The sequence below is a fragment of the Lepisma saccharinum genome, chromosome 23 (assembly GCF_977018435.1).
Source record: "Lepisma saccharinum chromosome 23, izLepSacc3.1, whole genome shotgun sequence".
In the NCBI taxonomy this organism is placed as follows: Eukaryota; Metazoa; Arthropoda; class Insecta; order Zygentoma; family Lepismatidae; genus Lepisma; species Lepisma saccharinum.
This window is the reverse complement of record NC_139251.1, coordinates 28,405,595-28,431,285: the sequence shown is the minus strand read 5'-3', so window position 1 is coordinate 28,431,285 and position 25,691 is coordinate 28,405,595. Positions and strand designations below refer to the sequence as shown.

General features: G+C 39.0%; 1 protein-coding gene across 2 annotated transcripts in view; it reads left to right on the top strand.

Annotated features, from left to right (window-relative positions):
- Window positions 1-25,691, top strand: part of fw (CUB and Sushi multiple domains furrowed) — a 250,719-nt gene that overhangs the window by 130,472 nt on the left and 94,556 nt on the right. Inside the window, exons 1-2 of one of the 2 annotated variants that reach the window (XM_083110083.1) lie at window positions 10,385-10,594; window positions 25,396-25,513. In XM_083110083.1, the coding sequence (XP_082966209.1) occupies window positions 10,573-10,594; window positions 25,396-25,513 (140 nt within the window). In that variant the 5' untranslated portion in view covers window positions 10,385-10,572. Of the gene's footprint in view, window positions 1-10,384; window positions 10,595-25,395; window positions 25,514-25,691 lie in introns of those variants that run through there. The other variant, XM_083110082.1, reaches the window with a different exon arrangement.

The window sequence follows — 25,691 nt, the reverse complement described above, 5'->3', positions numbered from 1 at the left end:
GGTTTACTTTCATTTTCTAGGGGGGGCACGGCCCCTTGCCCCCCTTCCGGACACCCATGAGTATGTGTGTATATTTCGAGCACGCAAAAATAAAAATAAACAAAGATATAAGTAAACAACGATAGGCCCTCTTGAATTTAATGACAAATTATTGTTTTTGGTTTATAAAAAATACATTTATGAAAAACTTGGTTACTGTAAGACACACGCACTTCAAGTTATACCAGCAAAAAAAAGCATGATTTGTTATTGGTGATATATACAATCAGATGCATTGTCTGCTGCTATTACTCTGGTTTCAATTTATGAATCTAGGGTGACCAGACATACTCTTTTTAAGAGTATTATACTCTTTTAGAGGTTCATATACTCTATACTCTTTTCAATTTGCAAAAATCCCTAAATATACTCTTTTCCTTGCTATTTAATTTCGTTAATTATTTTACGCGTAAAAATGTCTTAAAATCTACAGAACGGAAAACGTCAAGATGTCAAGAAACAGAAGTATTTACTCCTTGACTCAAGAATTTCCTATGAACAATTTCAAGTCATTTTCATATTCCATCAACAAGCAAAACATATTTCAAATTCATTGGAATTTAATGATAATGATTAGGGCTGAGCCGATACCGATAACGATACAGATACTTGAAAATTGCAATAATTAAAATTTGTTCAAAATATTGATCAATATTGGTGTGTAAATATTCTCCTCCAATTATATGCATCAACATACCAAGAAATTTGCTTTGGAATATTCAAGAATTGCATCAGAATATTAAAATAGACATTATGTAGTCACAATATATAGTTTTTCGTGCAAAATTAGTGTAAAATAAAAAGGAAGTTTTAATTTTGCGTAATTTCCAGTATAATTAGACTGTCAAGAAGTCGCGCGGGATTTTTGCGGACCCTGTGAAAGACCAAAATGCCGGAAAGTATCGGTAGCTGAATTCCAACCGATACTTTCCGATACATCGGCCTCGGTATCGGCTCAGCCCTAATAATGATATTTTTGAAACTTACTGTGCAAATTCAAAAGCCGTTGAAGAACATCTTGAAGATTGGGGGGAAAGAAAATAATCAATGATGTGTAAGTGGAGGTCAGTGTGCACAGATTTAGTACAGGCTGGGTCAAATTTAAAAGTGATTGTGCCTCTTATAAAATTCTTGTTTACTCTGCCTGGTACAAATGTTGGTTGTGAAAGACCCTTCGGTGTTACTAAAACTTATTGGTGAGAGGAAAAAAGTACACTCCTGGTGTCAACATTCGAACAAGTAATGAAAGTGGAATTCAATGTGGACATGACCTGTGAAGAGTTTGGACTGGCAATAAAGTACGATTTAAACATACTCAAGACAGCAAAATCATCCCAGAAGTATGAACGATGGTGCCCATTGGTGAGCAAGTATTTGTAATTAGCTAATTACATTAGACCCATAAGTAATTTGAATCTGTAGAGTGTAGGCCTATTTTACAGGGGCTATAATAGAAGCAATAACAAATAGCCACCCTTATTTTCGTTTTCTTTTTATGTTTTGTGCATGCGCACCTTCAACCTATAGACTATACTCTTTTTGGTCAACAAATATCTGGTCACCCTAATGAATCACTTCACTAAACCAGGATTCAAATCTTGGTCTGTCCATTTCTTGCTAATCATCCTTCCCTTTCTTTGCACGGAACAGTAAATATGCGCCTTCAACAAAGACGTCATTGCAGCCAGTGGGTGAAACAATAAGCCTCCCCCTTCCCCTCTCCCTTTCTCGTCGGTTTCTTTAGCCCTGGCGGTGGTTTTGCACGGTGGTATAAAAAAAATTCAATGTAAGCCCCCGCCCTCCGCTCACCGAGTTAAAGCACTTCTGGTCCAAATAATAAACATGTTTCTTCTCACCGGGATATCTTTTAATACCGGGGACATTATTTTGTCGTCAAGCAACAAACAATCGTTTCCCCTTCCTAAACACAAACCGCAAATCATTCAACAACACCCGGGATACAGTTCGTGCGCACATTGACGGCAAATCACCTCACTCCCTGTTTTACTTTGATCTTGTTTCCGTAAGGAGGATTATGCATTTTAAACAACTTACTTGATTTGAAGAGCTTTTCCCTTCGGATGAATCCCACAATAACACTCGCTGAACAGGAGACCTCGATTCAGCCATTCTCGCCGCTGTATAGCACGATTATTAATCACAATAAACATAGGGTTAAAATAGTGGGATGTGCAACACTGGTATCACGGATTCCACGCGCTCTGCAACGTATTCAGTCTTGCTCGACTCGCACTTGGGCTTCAGCGATTCCTCAGCGCAATACAAACTCCAGTTGGCGAATCTGCGGATCCAAGTTCGTCTGCACAGTGATTGCAACCGATCAAGTTCACACCTGCTAATGGATGTATTATTTTGTCTGTATTTTACAAATTAAATAACTGTTTTCTTGCAAGTATGCAGTTGTGTCAGAATAGAACCCGTCTCAGTGGAACTATGTTCTGCGCGCACGTTTGGATCTATATATGCAAAAACCTGCTGCATAGTTAACCTGACGCTTGGCTTAGAAGAGGAAAAGCAGAAGCAACCGTGAGTCAGAAATGAGCAATTGTGAGTGCATTATAGCGAGACTTCTAATTTCCCTGTTCCTTGCATACATGGTGAATCGTACAACCTTAGTGACAATGAAGTTCGACCAGTCACAAATATAGGAGTGCGTTGTGAAAGAAGGAGAACACATGCATATGCTGAACATATTTTATTCAGCAGGCTACATGGAACAAAGGAAAACATAAATTTCCGCTGCAACGCAGCAATGTATGGTGTCCACACAAAATAAAACATTTTCGTCCATCTACACGTGACATTGAAGTTCGACCACTGTTAGAGGGGATCCTGTTTACCATGGTGTGACGCCGCCCCGTCGGCGAATAACTGTGGCAATGCGTCGGGGCATGCTGCGGACGAGTCGTTCAAGGTATTCCACATCGATGCGGTGCCATTCCTCCTGCAGGCAGGCGATAAGAGCAGCCACTGTCGTGGGTCCCCTCTGTTGCACACGTCGCTTAAGAACACGCCACACATTCTCAATGGGCGAGAGGTCGGGACTCGATGGTGGCCATGGCAGAGTTCGCACGTGATGGCGAGTCAACCATTCTCTTGTCAGCCGCGCTGTATGAGGCCTGGCATTGTCGTGTTGAAAGATGAGACGCCGCCTGTGGAACAGGTGCGTTCGCACTGTGGGAAGATGCCACTCCAGTATGCGTGTATAGGCGTGTGCATTCACAATGCCCTCACAGACGTGTAGTGGGCCAACCCCAGATGCCGTCATGCATCCCCATACCATCACTGACGCAGGTTTCTGTACCCGACGTGCATAACATTTTGCTTCATTCTGTTCCTCCTTCCGACAAATGACTGTTTTCCGTATTTTCCCGTACACAACATTGAAAATGGATTCGTCCGTCCACAAAACCCTGTTTCACTGCCGAAATGTCCATCCCCGGTACATTCGTGCCCACCGTAGTCGATTGCCTTTGTTCAACATGGAAAGGAAGGGTTTACGTTTCGCCTTGTACACTCGGTAACCGCATCGCTGTAGGTAACTGCGAATGGTTCTGGTTGACACTTCAATGTGAAAGCGTTCTAGAGTCCACAGTCGTAATTCGGCCACAGAAACATGATTGTTGGTCTAAATATCCGTAGGTCACGCACGCTCAGCAGGCGTTTTCGACCGGGGGCCTTACCTGGCTCTGTAGTACCCGTATTTTGGTGGTGTTTGATGATGCAGTGGACGGTTGACTTGGGTAAGTTCAGTTGGCGCCCTATTTCCCGTTCACTGAGACCATCCCGTTGCAACTCCACCACTCTTCTCCTCACGGTGTTGTCAATAGGTTTGCTCCTGGCCATGGTGATGATGCACTGCGGTTCCTCGGTGCTTATATAAGGCGGACTCCCTTATCGTGTCCTTGACGTCATGCTTCCGTCGAATGCGCCACTATCTGGAATTTCCCGTATGGGTCTGGTGCCTGGTCGAAGTTCAATGTCACGCGTATAGTTCCCCGTTTTCGTTCTTTACGTGACCTTGGGTGCAACATGCTGGGATCACAATTCTTGCCTGCTCACACGCCTCCTCTTACACACATGCGTCACTTCTGCGGGTCACCCATTCCACCGCCTATGCCTCTGTGCATTTAATCACGTATTCCTTTCTGGTCGAACTTCATTTTCACCAAGGTTGTAATAGATTAAACAACTTATCAGATTTATTATTAAAAAGTTATCTGAAGCACAACAATAAGGTTTCTTGTATAAGAATGAGAAAATCTTTAACTTTTGTTTTCATGAGCAAGACTTTTATAAACACGGTGATTGTGGCGCTGGTGTAGTGTTAAACAAAGTAGTGACTTTTACAGGTGCAGAGAAAGCAGGCTGTGTGCTTCCCAGACCTTACCCTAGACTTCTGCATTTGGGGATTTGTATAAGACAAATTATATGCGCCACCTAGGCCGCAGAATGTGCAACAGCTAAAGGAGAGAATAAGGAACTCACTTGCTTTGGTGGAAAAGTGTAGCAAGAACTCGAATTTCGATGGGATGTGCGTCGCATACCCGGTGGAGGACATATTGAACATTTGTAGCTATTTGTAGACATTCATAGATACTTGAAGTATTACTGATTGATACATAACAAATATCATTGTTGTGTTCCATATAGTTTAGTCGAAATAAATTCTTAAATTTGTTTACTCTATTATGATGCATCCTGTATTTTTGGATATTTCTCCCTTTTGCCTATTTCTCCCTACTCGGAACACCACTACCCTGTACTGGTAGAGTTTCTGCGCTTCAGAGACCCCCAATGTCAGGTAATGAATAATTCTTTCTTTATTAGGGTTTCATGGGACGCTTGTACAAGGGTCGTTCAAGGTTGACCAGGACTTTTATTTCTAGACAGGAAATATACATACATAGAAGCACCAAACTATGTCAGTTTTTCAAAGCATTTCCCCTGAACATCCAGACACCGTTGCCGTCGTTGTGGAAGTTCCTTGATGCCTTTGGCGTAGAGAAAAGTAGGTTGGTGTCGTAACCACTGCAGGACAGCGTTCGTGAGTTCCTCATCTGTCTGGAAGTGCGTCTCGCCCAAATGCTCTTAAAGTGCCCCAAACAAGTGGAAATCACTGAGGCATAAATCTGGACTGTAAGGACTGTGTGGTAAAACCTCCCAGTGCACGCTGGCCAGTGTTGTTTGAGTCAAATGGACCGTGTGGGGCCTGGCATTGTCATGGAGAAGAATGACGTGTTTCGACAACATTCCAGGTCTTTTCTTCAGAACAGCCCGACGTACAGCACCGTGAAGCAGTGTTGAGTAATACTTGGCATTAATTGTGGCACCCTTCTCCACAAAATCCACAAGGATAACACCTTTCATGTTCCAGAAGACTGTTCCCAAAATCTTACCGCCAGACGGCAGCGCTTTGCTTTTCTTGGGTGGAGGGGAACTTTTATGACACCATTCGTACACTCTTGTCCGTGACAGTGTTTGTTCACCATACTGTGCTTGCAGTCTACGCCAAATTTGAGCAGGTTTCACCTTCTCCTTCACGAGAAATTTCATTATACATCGCTGTTCCACAGCAACAGATACACTACTTGCCGCCATCTTTGTTTACACTACTGCGCATGCGCCAAATGTGTCGCAAAGGATCATGGTTACTCGCAAGGAATCATGGTCTGTCCTGCCCTAGTAATGCAGCGCTACATTGATTTATTAATATTTTACGCACGAAAGTCCTGGTCAACCTTGATCGATCCTTGTAGTTGTGCTTTCAATTCATCGACTAATCTGATTTTCCCTGACTTCGTGTATTGCCTGTCCTGGCTTACTTTAAAATATCCAAAATTAGTGAATTTGTTTCCTAAACAAAGTATTATATAAAAGTTGTGTTCAAACTATGTAAATCAAAAATAGTAAATATACGTAGTTTAATTATAGTATGAAATGACACCAATTTCAGCTCTCTATCTACAGCTGTTTAAAGATTTCAAAATGTCGTCAAATTTTGGGATTTTTTGAAAGTCAATAACTCACAAACTGAGTCGAGAAAATCTGAAATTTGGCAAATTTTTTAACCTCTTGATAGGTGCAAGGTATAAACAAAAATCTAAAAAAATTGAATCCTAATTGGTTAAAAATTATTTTTTATTGGCTGATTCGACACGGAATGAACCGAACTGAAACTAATTTTATATGAAACAGAGAAACAATGTATCTTCAGTACACAGATTAAAAATTTCTACCTTGACACGTAAAATAATAGTTTGATATTGAACACAACCAGTTTTGTTCTTAAATATAATGAACACGCACCAGGGGCGCATCGGAAAAGAAAATAAATTCTAATCTAGAAACTTTTTTTTAGCCTCCCATAATTATCTTTCCATGTTCTGATTATTGCACTTGGCTACTCACCGAAAATTCCTTGAATTCCGTGAATTCTATGTGAATTTTTCTCCGTGGACATGAAAAATTACAACTTTTATTAATACAAATGGATTCATACATTTACAAATGCCCCGAGGCAAGTTCTTCACAGTTTAGCTTTTGTTTCATCCAGGAAGGAAAATGAAAGAAAGCTGCGTGGAAAATGGAACAGAATTTTCTCAATCAGTTTACTTTGTTAGCGTCCTTTGCAGAACAATCTTTCTGACAGGCAGATTATTGCAAGAGATCATGAAATTGATTAGGTAAATTTGACTTTGAAATTCTTATACAATTAACAATTTTTTGTAGATTAGTTAATTCCGTAACATTTGTGACTTGTGTTTGTAGATGTATTTCGAGTTTGAGTATATGAAGTGGCAAATGTAAACTCCGCACCTTAAATTAAATATATATATATACCATTTAATTGAATTAAATTAGAATTTTTGGATTCATTGGAATCACACAAACCTTTATGTTGTTAATATATTCGTTTGTGTGGGTGGTAAGAGGCGGTAATACGTAAGGTTGAAATTGAGAAAACATCTGTTTGTACTTTTGAATTTTTGGAAAGTTCTCCTAAGTTCTAAGTTCTCCTAATTGTAATATACTTCAATTTTATCGTGGTCCTAGAGTGGCCACCCTGATATTGTAATAATGCTTATATTGTGATTTTATACGGCACCTATAATTGAGACTAAGAAACAAAAATCTCTCACTTTCCATACCTCTGAAAAATTTTGGTTATAGGACCCACATACGTATTTTATGCTCAAGGCCGGCCGTAGGCTGTCAAATTTCATAGCTCTGCTGTTTATTTCGCTTTTCCAACCGCTTACTAAAACTACAGTCAATCAGTGGCGCAACCACAGCGGGGTACTGGGAGCATTGCCTCAACCTTGGACTGAAATGAGTTCTAGGGGGGCAAGGGGGGGGCAAAAATTGACGGCCAAGTGTACCTGCAGGGGGCAATTACTGCCTACAACTTTAAATTTTATGCAAATAAAAATACTTTTCGTAAAATTTTCTTGCTCGCTCGCAATACCTGTTTTATTTAGTTTTATCAAGTTCAGAACCGTATCTACGGGGCGGCGGGAGTCGGCCCTGGGCGCCGAACAATTTAAATGAAAATAAGTTGTAAGATTGATTGATTGATTTTTGGTTTTAAGTCCAATTTACACACAGAAAGGCTAATCGGGACTGGACCTACAGTTTAAAGTGGGATCCGAACCACTGTGCCATATGCCTCCAGCGGGTATCGAACCCGGGACCCCTTGATCACAAGGCGACGATGTTACCACTACACCATCGGGAAGGCACAAAAGTTGTAAAAGATAGAATGCATTGGCGTCCCGTGAAATTATTTGTGCCCTATTAAATCAATATTGATTACAGCCTGCAAAAAAATTGGATCCAAAAATTTTCTTGCTCCTTCGCTCGCAATATATCATTCTTCTCTGTAATGCATTCTAAGTTTAAAGACAGAGAAATAAGATTTGTCTTAATTGATTTTGTTTTAAATGCATGAACAATTGATCTGAGGAAAGGGAACGTGCACATTTGAGAGACAGTTTATGTAATTTTTGATGTTGGTTTATTGTGAGATTGATTAATTGGATGTGTAATGTATTTACATAATATATGTTGTATATAATATGCATTAAAGAAACTTGGAATACGTACACAATTTAGTGTCGACGTTGCTCCATGTTGCATATATGTGAAACATATATCGTTCATGAAAGTTATACATGTTAATGTAAAAAAAAAATTGGAATGCATTTATCAAGCATTTTCTGTCTTTCAAAAATAGTTTGTGTGCTTGTTTCATTATTAATGTGAAATTGAACGTGTTGAAAAGAGAATTCAAATCGTTTGTTCGAACATTAATGCTTTAGCACCAACTTCTACCCCCTCTTTACATAATTTGCGAGGGTAATAACGTCTTTAATACTACTACTACTACTAATAATAATAATAATGTTAGTGCCGGGTTCGAATCGAGGCTTGGGCATGGATGTTTGTGAGTGTCCATTCATCATCCCCATCTTCGCAAATTAGCCAAAAGTAGCACAAGAAGCGAAGTAAAATAAAGCAAATCATTAATAATAATAATAATATAATAATAACATCATTATTAACATTATTATTATTAGCATTATTATTATTGGTACGTTTATCCTGGTACTTGCCCCCCCCCCCAGACAAAAATTCGTGGTTGTGCCTCTGCAGTCAATCTTCATTAGTTTTGAAAAGCGGACGACATGCAACATGGAGTAACATATCAATTTTGGAAAGTAGTTACGAAATTTTAAACTAATATTCTATATACTGAACCTACTAACATTACATTTTATTTGGAGTAACTTCTCATCTTTTTAACAGCGTTTGTTACACTTTAACAGTATGAGGCTCACAATTCTTGCCTTTATTTAAATGAGTATTATCTCCGATCTCCGAGGCGGAGTTATTATCACAGCGTGCTACGACGTCAGGGGTCTCGGATTCGAATCCCGGCCTGCGCATGGGTCTTCTTTGTGAGTGTCTCTTCATCAAATCACTCAGCCTCATAGTCGCAATTAGCCAAAAGTGGCAGAAAAGCGACGCCGAATAAAAATTCAAATCGAACTTGGAAGCAGTGATTTATGCACACACGCGTAACGCCCTCTGAGATTACATTGGTTTGGCCCTGGATTTATCTTTGAACCCCACAAAAACGACCTTACATCCCTCCAGATGGAAAGTTCTGGACAAACCCTTCCTGGAAGGATTCGAACCTAGCACAGCGTGTCTACCAGTCAAGAATCTCAAGAGAGTCGAGAAAAAGTCAAGAAATCAACAGGTAGGTCAAGAAATTATGCTTGTGGTCAAGAATGTTTGCGATTTTTTCACAGTATAGTGAATTTACATTGTTATATACCTACTGGGATTTGATAAAATTGAATATTTGGAAATCTAAAATTGTATTGAGTTGTGGTTAAAATTTGTTCACTTTATTTCTTAAGAAGTTTTGTAAAAATATTAAATAAAATAATGTGTCCATTCCCCATCCAGGGTAAAATCTGAAGTATTAATTCTTACAAGCAAGTCTAAGTCTCTTGTTGAAGTACATCTTCAGTTTTCATCTTAACCAGCCTTGTGGTAGGGGTGTTTCATAGAATAAAAATATATATTTCTTAATTTCCAACTATACTTAAGCAGGGGTCGATTAAATAAATGTTAAGAAAAAGGGGGAGGAAAGGTCAATAATTTTGGATTTCTTATTTTGGTAGACACCCTGTAGCACCACTGCCGCCGTATGCCACTGCTACGTTAACTACCACACCACCAAGGTTGGTCTTCTTTACTGTAGAAATTAATACCTTCCTTGACCGGGACTCAAGCAGAAAAGAGCGAGCTATGATTAGGTTTTATGGAAGACAAGGATCCCTGGCCCCCTCACACTCAAGCCTTGGAAGCCTGGAACCTTCCAAAGCCGTACCTTTGCTATGCATTTTCACCTTTGTATTTCTTCCTCGCTACACTGACTCCAGCATATCACGGAACATATGGTAATAGTAATTGCTGTAATTCCACCTGTTATTTGTTAATAAACACCCCTTGCGTAACCTTCCGTTTTACCATACTTTTTTTTCCGTGACATACTTTCTCATGAAACGTATGGAGTGCGGTGGATATTCCCACGGGAACTCACTTGGCCTGTACCGCTGGCAGGAGACCCTGACCAAGTTGGCGAAGACTAGCTTGGAGCCGAAGTCCAACGCCACTTCCTTGCAATCTCTGTAGGGGAGATACCATCGCAGCTTCGAATCCTAAAGGATTCCTTGGCGGACTGGACCTTATGTAGTGCAAGGACACGCACCTCTTGAATTTTTGTAACCAGGAGGAAACAGAGATTGAAGCAATATTCGTAGTTTCACTTTCGGTGCGTGCGGCTGCTCTTGACTTGCGTGTGAAGTGTTTTGTATTGTTGGTCCGACGAACAAAAGCAGCTGTTGTGCCTTTTGGTGCTGCAACAGAGTTCTGCATTTTGGCGTTCATTCTAGTAACAATACCGTTCTGAAGCCAGTGTAACTTCTAGGACGAAATATGCTGCTTGTGGGTGCTGACGGTAAGACTTAATCCTCGCTTTTATAAGATGTTCTTCTTTGGTACATATCAATCGAAAGTAATTGATGATTAGATTATACAGCCATAGGAAGGGTGTATAACTTTCCCGTAAACACCCAAATGTTAACCTCATTTCGACGTAGTACACCCAGTGATGTGCGTCTACGCGTAAACAACGATAGTCTACATTCTACACGTAGACTATTTTATATACGTAGATTACGTAATCTATATAAACAGCATGGCCAAAGGTGATAACTTAGCAAAGGGCGCCGCGGAATTTAAAAAAAATTATACTGCGTATCAGTTGCTGATGTGTGAGGAGAACTTTTCATACGTTCCCTTCCAAATTCGAACAATTTCTCACCTAGGAAGAAACCTAATATAGGAAATATTCTAGTGTTTTATGGGAAAAGACCACTCTTGCCTCACGACTGCCATCTGTTGTTGTTTTTTTGGATACTATTTATCTTCTTCCATAGTTGATAATAGAAGAGAAGAGAAATTTTGTTGTAAATAGAGTTCTTTTCATTTCGTTAGGAACCAATATAGTTGAAAATGCCACTTTCCTTTCATGGAACCCTTGAAAATTAATTTTAATGCACTTTAGATTGTCTACGTAGTCTATATAAACTACAACCGTATGTAATCTACGCGTAGATTACGTGTAGACAACGCATGTAGACGTAAACTTATAGTCTACGGCACATCACTGAGTACACCCCAGGGGTCTCCCCGATGACGTAGTAGTAACGTTGTCGTTATAAGTCGAAAATATTGTGACACAGACCAGTGGCATATGCAGAAGTTTGTCAAGGGGGGTTCATTTTTAAAATTATTGCATTATCGGTATTTTAAATTATGTTATTATTATTACTATTATTATAACTAGTAGTAGTAGTAGCAGTTTTAGTTTAATTTATTTTAGCATCCAATAAATTTATTATATGAATCATATAGTACTTGTTACAACCAAGATTACATAGTTACTTCTAACATCGGTAGCAGCAAACGCAGTAGTATAAGATGCTTCGGAACGTGTGAAATTAGCAGAGTTTCAGTGTCGCAAATTATGAAAGTTTCGTACCAAATTCGATATCTCAAGAGCATTTTTAACTAATGATGGAAATTGAAGTGAAATAAAGTGCTTCGTTTATGAATTGCCATAAATTGAAAAAAACTAGATGAACATGCCGACGCCCATGACTGTAGGCCCATTCCAGATTAGCCTATCTGTAAATAAACAAACGAAATGTGGCAACACCGCTTGCATTGACTCGCAGTGACAGGCTGCAGTTTCATTTCAACAGTTTAACTAACATCGCTCTGTGCCGTGTTGCCACGTTGTATATACTATACACTTTACTCCGCTGTATAAAGTCGGTTTCGCAATGTGAATTGACAATAATAATGGATTTTAAAAACAGATGCAAAAAGCTTCAAAGAAAGACCAACATTGTATTTGTAGGACTACCCAATACTAAGAAAATGTTGTTTCTCAAAATTGACAACAACGGTTTATTTGACATTTTCTAAATCTGAAAATTAAGTATTGTGTTTAAAACCTTTCTGCCTGAACCATACCAAAATTTCATCACGATTGCAAAGAAAGCGATTGTTTGCAAGACTCCAAAAAACTGGTCCTTTTGTTTTATTTATTGCCATAGTGTGTGTAACATGTATGAATGTTCGTCTGTTCTTAATATTCCAAGCAGCATACTCCTCTGATAAAATTATTTGATACCTTACAATTTATAGTAGCATAAGTTCCTCCTTTAGTGTACTAATAATAGTGAATGAGAATGCTTTCGTCGTAATAATGACGACCCAATGTGCTGTTCACAAGCAGTAATGCCATCTGGATCAGCGTTTCTCAACCGCCGGGCCTCTTGAAATTCTCATGAAACATTTTTCTTTCTTAAGCAACAAAATGAAGATCAAATTAAGGCTAGCTGCACACCAGATACGACACGACGCAACACAATGCAACACGACGAGTCACAATGCGACACGACACAACGCGGCAAGACGAGTCAATTTGTTGGCTAAAATCTGATAGCAGATTTCGTCCATGTACACAGTAGGTTTAGGTCTGTCCTTTGTAATTTGAGAAACGGGTAACGATGCTTTATAAGCATAACAGTTTGCAACGGAATCAGTGTTCAATGTGTATGTAGAATTGTATCAGTTTATATATTGTGAATATATTTCTAGCAAGTAATTGGTTAGAAAATACGATATTTACCATTTAATGTAATATTAAATGAAGACCTTTTTTTTCGGTCTGTGATTAGATGTCTGTCTCTGGAGTGAACGGATTCGCGCATGCGCAAATCGTTTCGTCGCAAACTGCTCCACGCGAGATCAAATTCCATGGACCTTCATTATTTTGTAGCAAATCGTCGCAACCTGTTGCAAGGTGACTCGCCTCCGGTGTGCGGCCTTCTATAAGAGTCTAATGTTAAACCTTCCCACAGACGGTTTGCGATAAGAATGACTCGTCTCATCGTGTCGGATCCGATGTGCGGTTGGTCTAACAATATAATTATCAGTTTTCCGAGGATAACAATACAGTGATCCATTCCCCGAACAGTATTAATTGGAATTTTACGGTGTTCAAAATGCAACATAAAAATGAAAATAAGCACTTAACAAACTAATTAAATAATGTTGGCCCGAGGATGCTGGAAGATGTGTCTTGTTGTCGACATCTAATTTAAAATTAATTTTATATTTGTCAACAAACCCATGTTCGAACTGTTACTCTTTACGATTAAGCCATAATTTATTAATATTTAATTTGAAGGATGCGCATTAATTAATGTATAAATTTTAAGAAATTAGAGAGTGAAATTGTTGTGATCGGGGCATCAACTTTTAGAAAAGAATTTACCTGGTCCATACCCAGGATTTCTTTTAGTTGGGGAGGGGGGGGGGACATCCAAAAATGTGGCACAAAGAAAATATCCGAAATGCGTTGGATTGATTTAGTTAGGTACCTCTGCCAGTTTTGGCTAATCGCGACGATGAGGATGAAAATATGGAATTCATGAAGGGACAGTAGCCGGCCCCCGTGGCGGAGTGGTTAGCACATCGCGGTACGACGCCAGGATTCCCGAGTTCACATCCTGGCCTGGGCATGGATGTTTGTGAGTTTCTATTCATCAGTTTCATCATATCATCAATCATCCCCATCTTTGCAAATTAGCCAAAAAGTGGCACAAGAAGTGAAGTAAATTAAAGCAAATAAATCAATCATGAAGGAACACTAACAAAGAACGACCAGGCCAGGATTCAAACCCCGAACCAATGGGGTGCTAACCACTCCGCCACGGTGGTCTGCAAAGTGCTGTTGGAATGTTATATGTGACCACCAATGTTATGGTAGTATTGCAGCTAGAGCTAAGCGTACACCCAACAGCAAAAGAAACAGTAGACGCATTGTCCATCACCATTTTCATTCGATCTGTATTACATAGTGTGATGATTAGAGCCCGGAAGTTTGGCAAAATGCCTCTTTTTATCTACTGCATATATTGATAATTTTTTTCCGGATATACGTTTCTTATGTTGTTTCGAATGTTTTAGAAGCCTTTTCATTTTGCCTATTTTGCCTATTTGGGACCCCACTGCCTATTTTTAATTATAATGCCTTTTTTGCCTTTTTCAATAAAATTTGACCATTTTTTTAAAAAAATGTGTATATAAATTATTTTTCTCCCAAAAAAACGTTGTTGGCATTTATTTTTCTTCCGTTTATTATGTGAATAATTTTCGCCTTATTTAAGTAATATTGAACTCATGCATGTTTCAACATTGCTGAAGGAGAAAAGTGTGAAAAAATGTATTTCATGCTCAGTTAGGATATTGCCTTTCGGTTAACATTTCCTTGTGCATGAGTGACTGCTGAAGTGGACAGTTTGATTTCGAACACAAAGAAGATATTTCTGAAATCTCCCTGTCGAACACGAAAATTTAAGGAAGTTGCATCTGAGCTTAGTTTACCTCTGCAACCAGTCTTGACCAGATAGAGAACCTGGATATCAGCAGCTATATATTATGCTAACGACCTTGAAAAAATCAGTGAGGTGATAGATTCTCTTCCAGAAAATGAAGCGGCTTCAATTCGTGAAGTGAAAAAAACTCCTGTGCTATTCAAGTTTATTTTTGCACATTATGGTGCATTGCCAGAGACAATTACAATTATAGCATCCATGAAAATCTACGAGGAATCTATGGAGCAGATGGAAGTGCCAGGAGAAAAAAGGTCAGCTGTTGCGGAAAAGTGCAAACGGGTAGTGAGTGCAAATGAGGACTTGAAACAATTGAAAACAATTTGTGATATTCTAAAGGTGAAAATGCTGTTACCAAAATGAGTCCAGCTACATTAGCTTGTTCTATGTATGCTCCAATAACTTCTGTCGAAGTAGAAAGATCATTTTCTATTATGAAAAACATTATCTCTGACAGACTACTATCAAAGAATGTTGAGAACTTTAAAAAACACCTTGTAGTTATGTGCAATCAAGACGGAGAAAATTGAAATGCTCTTCCCAATGTAGATTTTAACATGTTGCCAGAAATTATGGATAAAAGTAAGCGACTTCCAAATGTGCCTTTTTTCGGTTTATTTTGCCTTTTTTCATTTTTAGTGCCTATTTTTCACATTTAAATGCCTTTTTGCCTGCCTATTTTAACGAAAATAAATGCCTGAACTTCCGGGCTCTATTGATGATAATAAATTGAAATAATGTCATCAATAAGCAGAGGGCAATGCCCGCTTCGAACCAACATAGTTTCATTCCTTAAAACAACACAGGATGTAGAATAAAACAGTAATGAAAGTAGCGGTGGGCAATTTGCCTACTATTATCTTTGCTGTTGACTGTACAATTGTACACTTGCAATGTTATGGTCCAAAGTAAAATATAAAAAAAACAACTGATCGATATACCCATCCCTAATGGATATGAAACTAAAATTACTCAATGATGCAGACTTAAAACTTCTGGAGCCTGTCTCTCTCCAAAAACAACCCATTTATTTATGCAAGGACATATTATTTCAGAATTCGAGGGGAGGCATGGCCCCTGCGTACAGGACTACATGGAACACTTACTCTCCAACACATCCGGAAGTGCCTTGTAGATTCTCGAAACACGTCACAGAGCAACAGTTCTCCTGATATTTCTTAATTCAGTGTTATTATAGGTGCAATGCTTGAGCCAATGACTGTGAACATTGTTATGGCAGCAATCACCGTACAAGGCTTAACTTTCTAACGTAACTTCGTAACACAAAAGCGCGATTTCCGCTTCGTTTTTGTTTTCCTTCCATTCCGCTCCAATGGGCATATGACAGCAGACAGTCGTTTATTTTTCCTAAGTAGACAAATGTTCTTGTAAGTTCCTACAAGAAGGGAGGCAAATCTCTTCAACCATCTGGAAAATAATGTTACTTTGTGAAATATTGAGTTGCGAGAAGTTTATCTGCTTACTGCCAGTATTAAATCCAGCCACCTTCTGAGAACATTACCATGTTTAGAAACTTGGGGTTATCAATGCGAGAAAGAACATCGTTTACAAAGTCAGTCCCTTTGAGCCTGTCGTCCGATTTAATTTCTTGACAAATCTGAACTTTGTACGCGTACAGATGCAGCCGTTTTCGTAGCACTTTATGAACCGTTGAAGGAGTTATTTGCAGTTCTCTTGCGGCTTGCCTGATCGATTTCCGCGGGTTGCGGACGGAAACATCACGAACTTGCTCAACTGTCTCGTCGGAGACGCGTGGCGTTCCTCACTGACTTCTTCAGCACACTGCTAGTTTCCAGATAAGTTCTGTACCATGCCCTGGTACTCTTGTCCGTTGGCGGCGTTTTGTTAAAGACACGCCGAAACTTACGCTGCACCGTAACAATTGATTTTGACTCCGCAAACCATACCACATCGTGTACTTTCTCTTGAGAAGACGCCATTTTCACAAAGGCTACGACAGCACTGCCAGGAATGACGTAACTTTATTTTCTGCTTTTGAACGTTGGGTAGAAACCCCGGAGGTTCATCGTGTACACCCTGTATATAAAAAATAAAACAGGGTGGCTACTCACCGGGAATTCCTTGAATTCCGGAAATTCTGCTTGAACTTTTCTCCGTAGACGTGGAAAATTGCAACTTTTATTAGTCCAAATCCCATTTAATTTATAATGTTTATAAATGTGTTGAGACAAGTTTTCAGTTTAGTTTTTATTTTTATCAAGGAAGGAATAGAAAGCTGCGATGAAATTAAAACAGAATTTTCTTAATTCGTTTTGTTAGTGTCCTTTGTAGAACAATCTCTCTGACAGACGGAAGATTATTGCAAAATAAGATATCTTCCGATTCTACAATACAAAATGGGGTTTCCATTTAAAATTTCACAGTTGCCCCCCACCCCCGCCCCCTGGGGGTGGGGAATTAAGTGTGATATCATTGAATAGCTTTCTTTCACTTATTAAACACGTATTTTTTCGTTTTCCGATTCGATGTGTATTTCTCACGGAGTTCCGACATTTCCGACACCGTCATTTGCGACACTGAGGCAAAAACTGGTTTTTTCCCGTCATATGCGACACTGCTTGCATTTTTCCTTACGATTTCTAATTTGTTTACCAGAATTAGCGACATTTGCGTACGTGCAGCAGCAATAGCGTCTCTGAAGGAAGTAGTATTTCCCGAGGCTCAGATCAGTGGTTGCAATTATCACTTTAACCAATGTTTGTGGCGAAAGGTGCAGGAGTTGGGACTGACAAACTATTACAAAACAGATCCAGACGTGCGGCTGTGTATAAGAATGTGTTCGGCTCTGGCTTACCTCCCTGTGGCTGTGTGTGATGGAAGATGCGCCAAACCACGACATATTGAGAAAATTTTTGGATTATTTCGTTAAACAGTGGATGAACAACTCTGTTTTCGACATTTCTATGTGGAACTGCTCCCAACAGCGGCACAGGACTAACAATGCAGTCGAGGGATGTAACCATACAGTTAATGTATTGAGAGAAAACAAGTCCTAATGTGTACCAATTAGTGAAGACTTTAAGATTAGAAGCTGTGTACAACAACTACTTATGTGAATCTTAAAGGGAAACTTAGACGATGTCAGTACATTACATTAGATGAGATGGGAGAATACAAATAGCGTTTGCCGACTATGAAATGCATAGAGATCTTAAGCGTTTTTTGTTCAGAAATTAGAATGAATATAGTAAGATGTTGGTTCAACTACAAGAGAAACGACGCATTCTACATTTCTACATTGATAAGGGATTGCAGTCTGCTCCTATACTGACAAGGGATCTAAACAATCCGTCATTGACAAAGGATAAATACATCCAGCATTTAAACACCCAGCTTCCATGATGCCAGTGTGAAGGAAAACTAATAAAGGTTTTCAAAAACACACCAGCTTCCATGATGCTGCCAGTCCTAAGCCTGGATAAAATGTGACGGGAAGCTATTTACACTTTGTGTCGCAGATGACGGTGTCGCAACTGTCATGGAATATATTTCCATACAGTGTCACATATGACGGCAGGAATGCCAGTGTCGCATACGACGGTGTCGCAAAAGTCGTGGATTCATTTCTCACGATATGTGACCGTTCCGGGACTTTTGGACCACCCGGTATGTAAACATGGTCAAGTAGAAGGAAATACTGCAGAGCGTTAACTTCGCCATGGAAAATAATTGCCTCCCAAAAACACATCAGCCTAGCTCTGTTCGGTTTCAATAATATCCTTTCAGTTTGGGTTATTTTCAAACTTTGCTTCCTCTATGGAAGAAAACATTCGCGGTTGTTCCTTTCGCGCTTATTTCGCTTTTCAATTTTGATTTCGCGTTTATTCCTTTCGCGCTAATTCAGATGTTGAAGTTTGGTTTCGCGCTCACTTAGTTTCGCTGTTTTTCCTTTCGCGCTTATTCCACAACCTCCTATGACAGGGTGCGAAATCATTGATGACTGTTTGTGGGGAGGGGGAAGGAAGACCTTTATTTACACACACACACACACACACACAAATATATATTTTAATTTGCTATATGGTTAATTCCATGTCAAACCAACCCGTGCATAAACCTTTGGTGTCATGGATTTGGCTAAATTTTGGTACACATGTTTATCATCTGAAATGTAGAAAATATTTTTATTTTTCATGTTGCAATTTCAACAGCAAGGCTGGGCATGGTCTCATTTTAAAGCTTATGAAGAGTGCTTTCATTTGATATACAACATGCTTGTTTTTTGTTGTTTTTTTTTGTTGCGAAAAACAAATTCCAATTTTTTTTCTTGGTTGATTTGACATGGAGTATATTGTTAAATATAAGGGGATTCATTTGTTACTTTTATGTATATTAGATATTTATATAGCAGCAAAGTAATTCCTAAACATGTCCATAAATTTCAAAATAATTAAAATGATTTTATTATAAGTTTTCTTTAGGTTTTGCTTTCTTGTTATTGGTGTAGGTCCGTTAATAGTCGTTTGAAAGGGGGGCCTCTCCGATGGCGCAGTGGTAGCGTCGTCGCCTTGTAATCAAGGGGTCCCGGGTTCGAAACCCGGTGGAGGCACAATTGGTTGGTTCGGATCCCACTTTAAACTGTAGGTCCAGTCCCGATTAGCCTTAATGTGCATAAAGTGGGCTTAAAACAACATATCAATCAGTCAATCATTTGAAAGAGAGGGGAGAGAGAAAAAACATCCAACACTGAAATGCAGGTTTATGATATTATCCTTAGTCTGTATATAAGTAAAAGAATTGCATACCTTTGTTGTTACAACAAGAATTCTCCCCCTTCGGACAGGATTTCGCACCCTGCCCCATGGAGATAATTGCATTGAAATGACCAGGTTTTGAAGGTTCGAAAGTATACACGCGGTTCAAGAGAGAAAAGACAGGGGAGAAAGAGTTCAACCGGTTTCACAGCTCTGCACACACAAAAATTCATTGCCCCTTCTTCCTCGGCGACCCAGTTTCAGTGACGTAAGAAGCGTGGATAAAAGGAAAGCCACTTCTATCGCCTCTGCGAGCTGTAAATATTAAAGGCAAGGTGAGTTGAATTGTAACATTTCCCTCGCGTTTCGTCCCATAAACATGCTATTCAAATTGGCCTTTGTTCAATGTGTTGTCGCAGGCTTTCGGAACTGGATTTCCTACTGAAACAAACAACTTGATAGCTGCGAGACCAGCTACTTTAGAAATGCCCCTGCTTTAGAACTGCCATGAAAAGAAATTCTGTAAATTCATCAAGTAAATCGCTTGATTTAGCGCCGCACTTCCGGCATGGATTTTAATGTATATAATAAATAGGGTTAAGCCAATGACGATGTATCGGTCAACACCGATACCACTAGTATCGGAAAGTATCGGTTATAATTTATGTACTGATACCGGCCGATCCTTCTCTGGCATTCTAGTCTTCACGGGCTCTCACTTACTCAACTCCAGAAACACTTGGTCCAAGACACACTCGCGATATTGAACCAAGGCCACCTTACCTCAAGGAGCTCTATTACAAGGTCACGCATAACGGCAGTAAATATTTCTATAATTAGTTCCTAAATGATTCACGGATTCTGCGAGTACTTTCACGCAAAATTCCACAGAGAACACGAACGTCGGTAAGAGCACTGCATTATTAACGCCTTAGGTAACAGAAACGGAAGGAAACGCATTAGGAATGCAAAGGGCGAGTGGTGGTGAACATAACAGAATGCTTTATGCAAGTCTAATGTCTCAATGCTGACGGATCCCGGCAGAGGGAAAGTTATAAAGCTCAGAACGAGCCAAGAGGTGCAATGGAGGGTTTTTTTACCTTCTGAAGAAGAAGCAGCAGACCGTGAAAATAATTCCATTTGCCGCATCAAGACGCTTCTGAGCGTAACGTCATCGCCGTAAAGCTTGAAAGGTTAGCAGCTGAAGACGCTGTTTTTGCATTGGGAGGAAGCTGGAATCTTTCTTGTCTCACCCTCAGAGAGTCGCTGAATGTGTACCCCCCCCCCCAAAAAAAAAAAACGGGATCCGAAAAACTTCAAAGAAGGTACACCCAGTTTCAGTCAAGGTATCTGTTGCTTATTTGTTTTCCCACAAGATTCATTAAAGTGGAAGTAAATAAACGCACGCCCATGAAATTAGGCGGGTGGCAGAAGTTCGCGCTGTTGCAACGTCGGAGCACAACCCTGTGTGTTCAGAGGTTTAAGAGAATGAAAGATCTCATAGAGTTGGTCTTTGTAATCCATGTGATACAAACTGACAGTATTTGCTTGAAAGGTCAGGGATGACACAAAAGTGACCCGGAGAGAGGTCGGTCTGACGCTAGAACTAGGCAACGCAGCCCGGTTGACGTTGCCACATAGTGCGCGGGAACCAGCGACTATAGTCCCGCTCTCGCTTTCCTTTTCGCATATGTGGCAACAGCGCAATTCTGCCCAGCCGCCTATTTTCATGGCCGTATAACCATGGTAGTTATGATGTGCATATTCGTAGACGAACACAGACTAACTTATTGGAGGTGCCTTAAGGGGAGTTTCAATTGCCTTTCTGGACATTGTTAACCTAATTCTTGCAATTTCTCAAAGAAACTATTAGGTAAACGAAGATAACATTTTTAGCATTATATTCTCTGAATATTCATTACCCATTTAGGTCCACTGCAAGAAATATCGTCAACACTAATTTTGGTCCATCTTGATTTACAAAAATAACTTCTCATAATTACTATTTGCCGTTATTAAATCACTTTATAAATTGGACAGATGTTCTCCATAAATCGGTTTGCATTTCTCTTTCTTATGGGCGCGGTTTCTATTTCTACTGCAATCTTCTTGTTATGTATAAATGTAAACGTATCTTATTTACTATAATTACTGATTATTATAGTAAACAATAACATGGTTTTGGAGAGAGAGAGAGAGAGAGAGAGAGAGAGAGAGAGAGAGAGAGCAAAGCATCTCAAATGAAACGAAATTTCTTACTTTTTAACGCTCATATTATTTTAATTATTTTAATGGTAGTTCCTACATTTCTTATTTTGGGGGGGACACATTACGAGGTGCTGTGGCACCCCTCGTTCTAACGCCTATGTGAATATTTAGGAGCCATCTAAAGACCCAAAAAGCTGTGTACTTTAACTAGTTTTTAGTGCCGTAAAATACAATATATATTTACACGCATGATCTACACGCAGATTACAGGATCTCGTGCTTTATATATTCTATATTATACAAACTACAAAACAAAAAGGCAATGAACATGCCGTTTTGAATGAAAAGTACCATATTGAATAATGGCAGCTCCTATACAACTGAAAATAATTATATTTTCAACAGAAAACCATCGAGTTGGTGTTTTAAGTCCACTTTATGCACAGTAAGGACTGGACCTACAGTTTAAAGTGGAATCCGAACCACTTGTGCCTCCACCGGGTATCGAACCCGGGACCCCTTGATTACAAGGCGAGGACGCTACCACTGCGCCATCGGGGAGGCCCTAGAAAACCATCGAATTTTCTTTCAGCACCACCTTTTGAGCAACAGATAAACTACTGCATTGCCCTGTCGATCAAGATTCAATATTTCCAATATTGTGTTTGGTGCTTAGTAGTAATTTTTTCGAAGTTGTAAAGAAATTTGTGAGTTTCTCAAATTTTTTCAGCAATTGGAAGCGCCTGGAAGTTATTTACAAGTTCTACAACTATTGTGTCGAGATTATGCTAATCACTAGAGCTAGGATTTTGATGACCTTAAAATTGCCAAAAAATGACCTTTAAAAAATGCATTTATGACCTAATACATGCAAGAAAATGTCCTATAAAGTTAGAAAAATGACCTAAAAATTTTGAAAGATTTGTAAAACAAATTTATAAACTACCAAGAGAAATTCAAATTACAAATTAACGTTACAGTATCTATCACATGTTCATTGCGCATGGTAGTACAAGTAAAAAAGGTCACTTTTTGTCATCTTTTACAGTTTAAGTACTGAGTTGCAGTACACAACGAAAATCATAAGAAAATTTTGAAGAGTAAATGATTGTCGGTTTTCGGACAAGAGAGCCTTGTACACGGAAAAATTTCTCTCGACTTCCACCGACACAAGAGCGTATTTGAAATGAACAATATCACTTGCTGTTAAGTCACTTTCAATTCCATAGAGTGCATTTCGCTTCCCTGACAAAATGTCCGATACAGAGCACAAAACTTTGTACCCCTTGTTTTTTAACAATAATCCGTCTGGCGACAATATATTGACTGATAGAGGGGAAATCACATTGTTTGAGCTGAATTGTTACACAACAGCTTATGTCAACAATACTGCACAGAATTTCTATGTTTCTTCAAACACAGTCATTCAGAGCTGCGCTGAAGGCACTGAGACAAGAGTCGGGAAACTCTATCCTTCAAAGGGTTACATTTGCATGTAAAATAACCAAAAAATTCACCAAAATGTAGAAAAATGCATAAAATGACTTTTAAAAGGCCGAAAAATAACTTAAACTGTTTAAAAAGTTTAAAAAATGACCTTTACTCCAAAAAGGGTCAGAAAAGCAAAAAACGCCCTAACAAAGGCATCCCAAGTAATTCACTTACGTGTAAAACACATTTCTATCTACTAATGAAATGTTTCTGCCTTACCAAAAAAAGATGCATTTGCATCAAAATCCTAACCCAGCTTGTTTTTTTTGTTTTTTTACAGCATTACATTGTCTACACATATGCACCATCGGTGATTATTCGCACCGATGCTCAAATCGTCAATCCACAACTCATGTTTGTTTTAGGGCATATAGGGTAACTTCGGTGAATAACGCCACCAATTGGTCATTTCGTTGTAGAACTCATACATTTTTATTGTTAGGAACATGAAACTTACATGTATAGGAGAATGAACTTTCCTCTATTGTGTAATAATAAAATATTGATTGCACTGTTATAATGAAAGCAATAAAATACTAAATTCTGTGTTAATGCAAAATGGCGTTATTTCCAGACCTGTCGGGTAATAACGCCATGTTCTTAATTACAAGTAAAAGATTCATATTATCTTAATTACAAGTAAAAGATTCATATTATCTTAATTACAAGTAAAACATTCACATTTTCTTTACAAAACTGTTCTAGAAAAATAATTACTGTAGTAAGTTATTAGAAAAAGCATGTCTTTTTTTGTATTTTCGCGAAACCCAGTCCCTCAAAGTTCTGCGAGAAATTTGGAACAAACGTGCAGCACATGCTATCTTCATCCCTTGTTTGATGGCCGCCATTGCTTGCCTCAAGTCATCTATTGACCATTTGGTCCGTATATTTCTACATTTCCTCGCCATCTGAAAGAGGAAATTAACCGAAAATAAATATCTGTACGCCTCGAAAGTAACTGAGCAAGAATAAACCTATTTTCGAAATTAACATTTCCTTAAATTTGAGTTTAAATTGAGTGGCGTTATTCCCCGACACGATGATGGCGTTATTTCCCGAAACAACAGATTGCAGTTTAACCAACTGTTCTAAACTTACGACACCGACCATGAAAACCGTACACATATCATTCACTTACGTAATAAAAGTATTGTGTACGTACAGCATTGTTAACATTTAAAATCTAATCCTAAAATAGAAAAAAATTACTTTTGTCGGCGCGATGAAAATGTGGACCCTCTTTCCTCGAAACGCAACTTAAACGTCTACATTGTTCAAACTGTTTCTCTTAAACGAAGGCTCGACAATGGCAAGCGTTCTTATCAGCAAAGCTACCAGGCACCATTGTTTATCGCACAACGGTGAGTCCCCCCCTTAACTTTACATGCGTCCATGCTTTCAGAGTTGAAACTTTGAAATGGCGTTGTTTCCCGCCTGGCGTTATTCACCGAAGTTACCCTATCTGATGGCAAAGGGCCACAATCCGCTGTTCTGGTGCGGGCCACACCCAGTTACTACCAAACGCTGAAACTAATTGCTCAGGGCTATAAACCTGGCCATTCAAACCTAACCACATACGAAAATGCATTGTTAGTCCTAAGCGGAATTGTCAGTTAGAAATTGTTTGGTTAGGAGGGTCAGGTTTAGAGCTCTTAGCTCTTTAGTGTTTGGTAGCAGATGGATGTGCCCCTCACCATACCTACAATCCTTGACCAATATCCGTCTGCCAGTATCTTTTAGAGGACGCTCCTCTATAATAAGATACTTTCCGTTCTGCGCAGGCGCAGTAGACCGCTGTTATTTGTTACGTTATGAAACACTTCTTTCTGTTAGATGAGCGTCGTCGGAAATTTTTACAGGTGGTCAGGCCATTGATAAAACTTTTAAAGTAGAAACTAATAATAATAATAATAGTTATTATAAAATAAGTATTAAAAGTAATAAAAGTAATACAGTTTTGTTCCAAAGTTATTATTATCTCTTTGGGAACTGTTTTTCATATTTTCTTTTACATTTCGTACTTAGTGTACTTAAATGCATAATTATTATATTTTGTTATTATCTTTTACATGCTTCATTGAAGAAAAAGCTTTATGAGCTAGGAGGAAATTTTAGTCATAAACTGCTCTTTCTTTTTATAATTTGTAGTTTATACTTTGGATTAAATGGTTGAATAGAGTATATCGTTCCTGCATTTTACGCTATTTTTTTTCTATCTCAAGATTTTTTTAAATTTGGTTATTCTGTTCGAATACTAACAAACTGATAATTTCTGTCATTAGCAATATAAATAAGAACCTTCCTGGTGATCTGTTTTAATTTAGATGCTAATGATGAATTGAATTCCTTTTCAGATACCAAATGTGGCCATCCTGCAGTTCCTATCAATTCAAGGGTGGCGCTGTCCAAAGATGACCTCAGTGAGGGAACGACGGCCACATACACCTGCGACGAAGGATATGAACTCTTTGGGTGAGCGTTAACCTTTGCTTTGCTTTAGACATTCATGTAAGAATGCAGAAACATTTAGATCTCTTGCGCTTTAAGCCTGTCTTACTAAAAGTGTTTTCTAAAATGTCTCGCGTCAAAGAACTTCGCTGATAATTCTATTCTCTTCTCTGTCCGCTACAAGAACGAAGTGCCTGAAAAC